Source organism: Chrysochloris asiatica, unplaced genomic scaffold (assembly GCF_000296735.1).
Source record: "Chrysochloris asiatica unplaced genomic scaffold, ChrAsi1.0 scaffold00054, whole genome shotgun sequence".
Lineage (NCBI taxonomy): Eukaryota > Metazoa > Chordata > Mammalia > Afrosoricida > Chrysochloridae > Chrysochloris > Chrysochloris asiatica.
The window spans coordinates 31838-33412 of record NW_006408572.1 but is presented as its reverse complement, the minus strand read 5'-3'; the positions used below and the strand labels follow the sequence as shown (position 1 = coordinate 33412).

The following is a 1575-nucleotide window of genomic DNA, read 5'->3' as shown; positions in this document are numbered from 1 at the left end:
ACTTGATGGCACCTAACAACAACAACAACAACAATAGGTAGGCTTACCATGCTTGAAATCTGGACTTTGAAAAAAACCATGAAGAACATTCTGAATCTGTAAAACAGAAAAGAGATCATACAATACTTCTTAATTACCACATATATACTACCTACCTCTTTTAGACAGATTAAAAGTAATCTATGATTTTTCTATTTAAGTCAACAGCAATCCTTTTAAATCAGGGGAAGAAATAATAACTCATATTTAATTTCTAGAATACTTTAAGGTGTGTAAGACAGACTCAAAACCTGAGGTGTTGGGCATAACTCAACTGGCTGACCCAGGTCCAGAGTGCTGTTGTTAGATGCCTTTGAGTCAAATTCAACTCATAGCAACCATATATATGTATACTAGAACAAAACTGACCAGTCCTGTACTATCCTCACAACCTTTCATAAATTTGAGGCAAATGTTGCAGCCACTGTGTCAATCCATCTTGTTGGGAATCTTCCTCTTTTCCACTGGCCCTCTACTTTATCAAGCATTATCTCCCTTTTTAGGGACTGTTCCCTTCTGATAACATATATAAATTATGTGAGATGAAGTCTTACTATCAACACTTCTCAGGAGTATTCTGGCTGTACTTCTTCCAAGACAGATTTGTCCATTTTTTTTCTGGCAGTGCATGGTACATTCAATATTCATCACCATCATTATTATTCAAAGACATAAATTCTACTCCAGTTTTTTTCATTCATTGTTCAGTTTTCCTGTGCATTTGAGACAACTGAAAATACCATGGCTTGAGTCAGGGGCACCTTACTTCTCAAGGTGACATCTTTGCTCTTTAATGCTTTAAAGAGGTGTTTTACAATAGATATGTGTAGTGGTTATGAATTGGGCTGCTAACCTCAATGTCAGCAGTTCAAAACTACCAGCTGCTCTGTGGGAGAAACAGGAGGCTTTCTGCTCCTGTGAAGATTTACAGCCTCGGAAACCCTGTACAGGGTTGCTATAAGTCAGAATCAACACGGCACACCACCACCACCACCACCACCATGCCCAATACAACACATTGTTTGATTTCTCGACTGCTGCTTCCAGGGGTAATGATTGTGATTTCAAGTAAAATTAAATCCTTGACAACTTCAATCTTTTCTCCATTTATCATTATGTTTATTGGTCCAGTTGTGAGTTTTGTTTTTAAACATTGAATTTAATCCATTCTGAAGGCAACTGTCCTTGACTATTATCAGTAAGTGCTTCAACTCCTCTTTGATTTCAGTAAGCAAGGTTGTGCCATGTGCATATCTCAGGCTGTTAATGATCCTTTGTCCAATTCTAATGCCACATTCTTCTTCATATAATCCAGCTTCTCTGATATTTGCTCAGTATACAGATTGAGTAAGTATGGTGAAAGGATACATACCCTGACACACACCTTTCCTGATTTTAAACCATTCACTATCCTCTCATTCTGTTTGAATTATATTGTCTATTGGTCTCATGGAAGCAGCAGTCAAGAGATCAGACGACGTATTGCATTGGGCAAATCTGCTGCACAGGAACTTTTTAAAGTATTGAAGAGCAGAG

The 1575-nt window shown here is 37.7% G+C and overlaps 1 protein-coding gene across 1 annotated transcript in view; it reads right to left on the bottom strand.

Annotated features, from left to right (window-relative positions):
• Nucleotides 1-1575, bottom strand: part of EFCAB5 (EF-hand calcium binding domain 5) — a 140261-nt gene that overhangs the window by 108602 nt on the left and 30084 nt on the right. Inside the window, 1 exon segment of the mRNA XM_006863444.1 lies at nucleotides 48-96. Within this exon segment, the coding sequence (XP_006863506.1) occupies nucleotides 48-96 (49 nt within the window).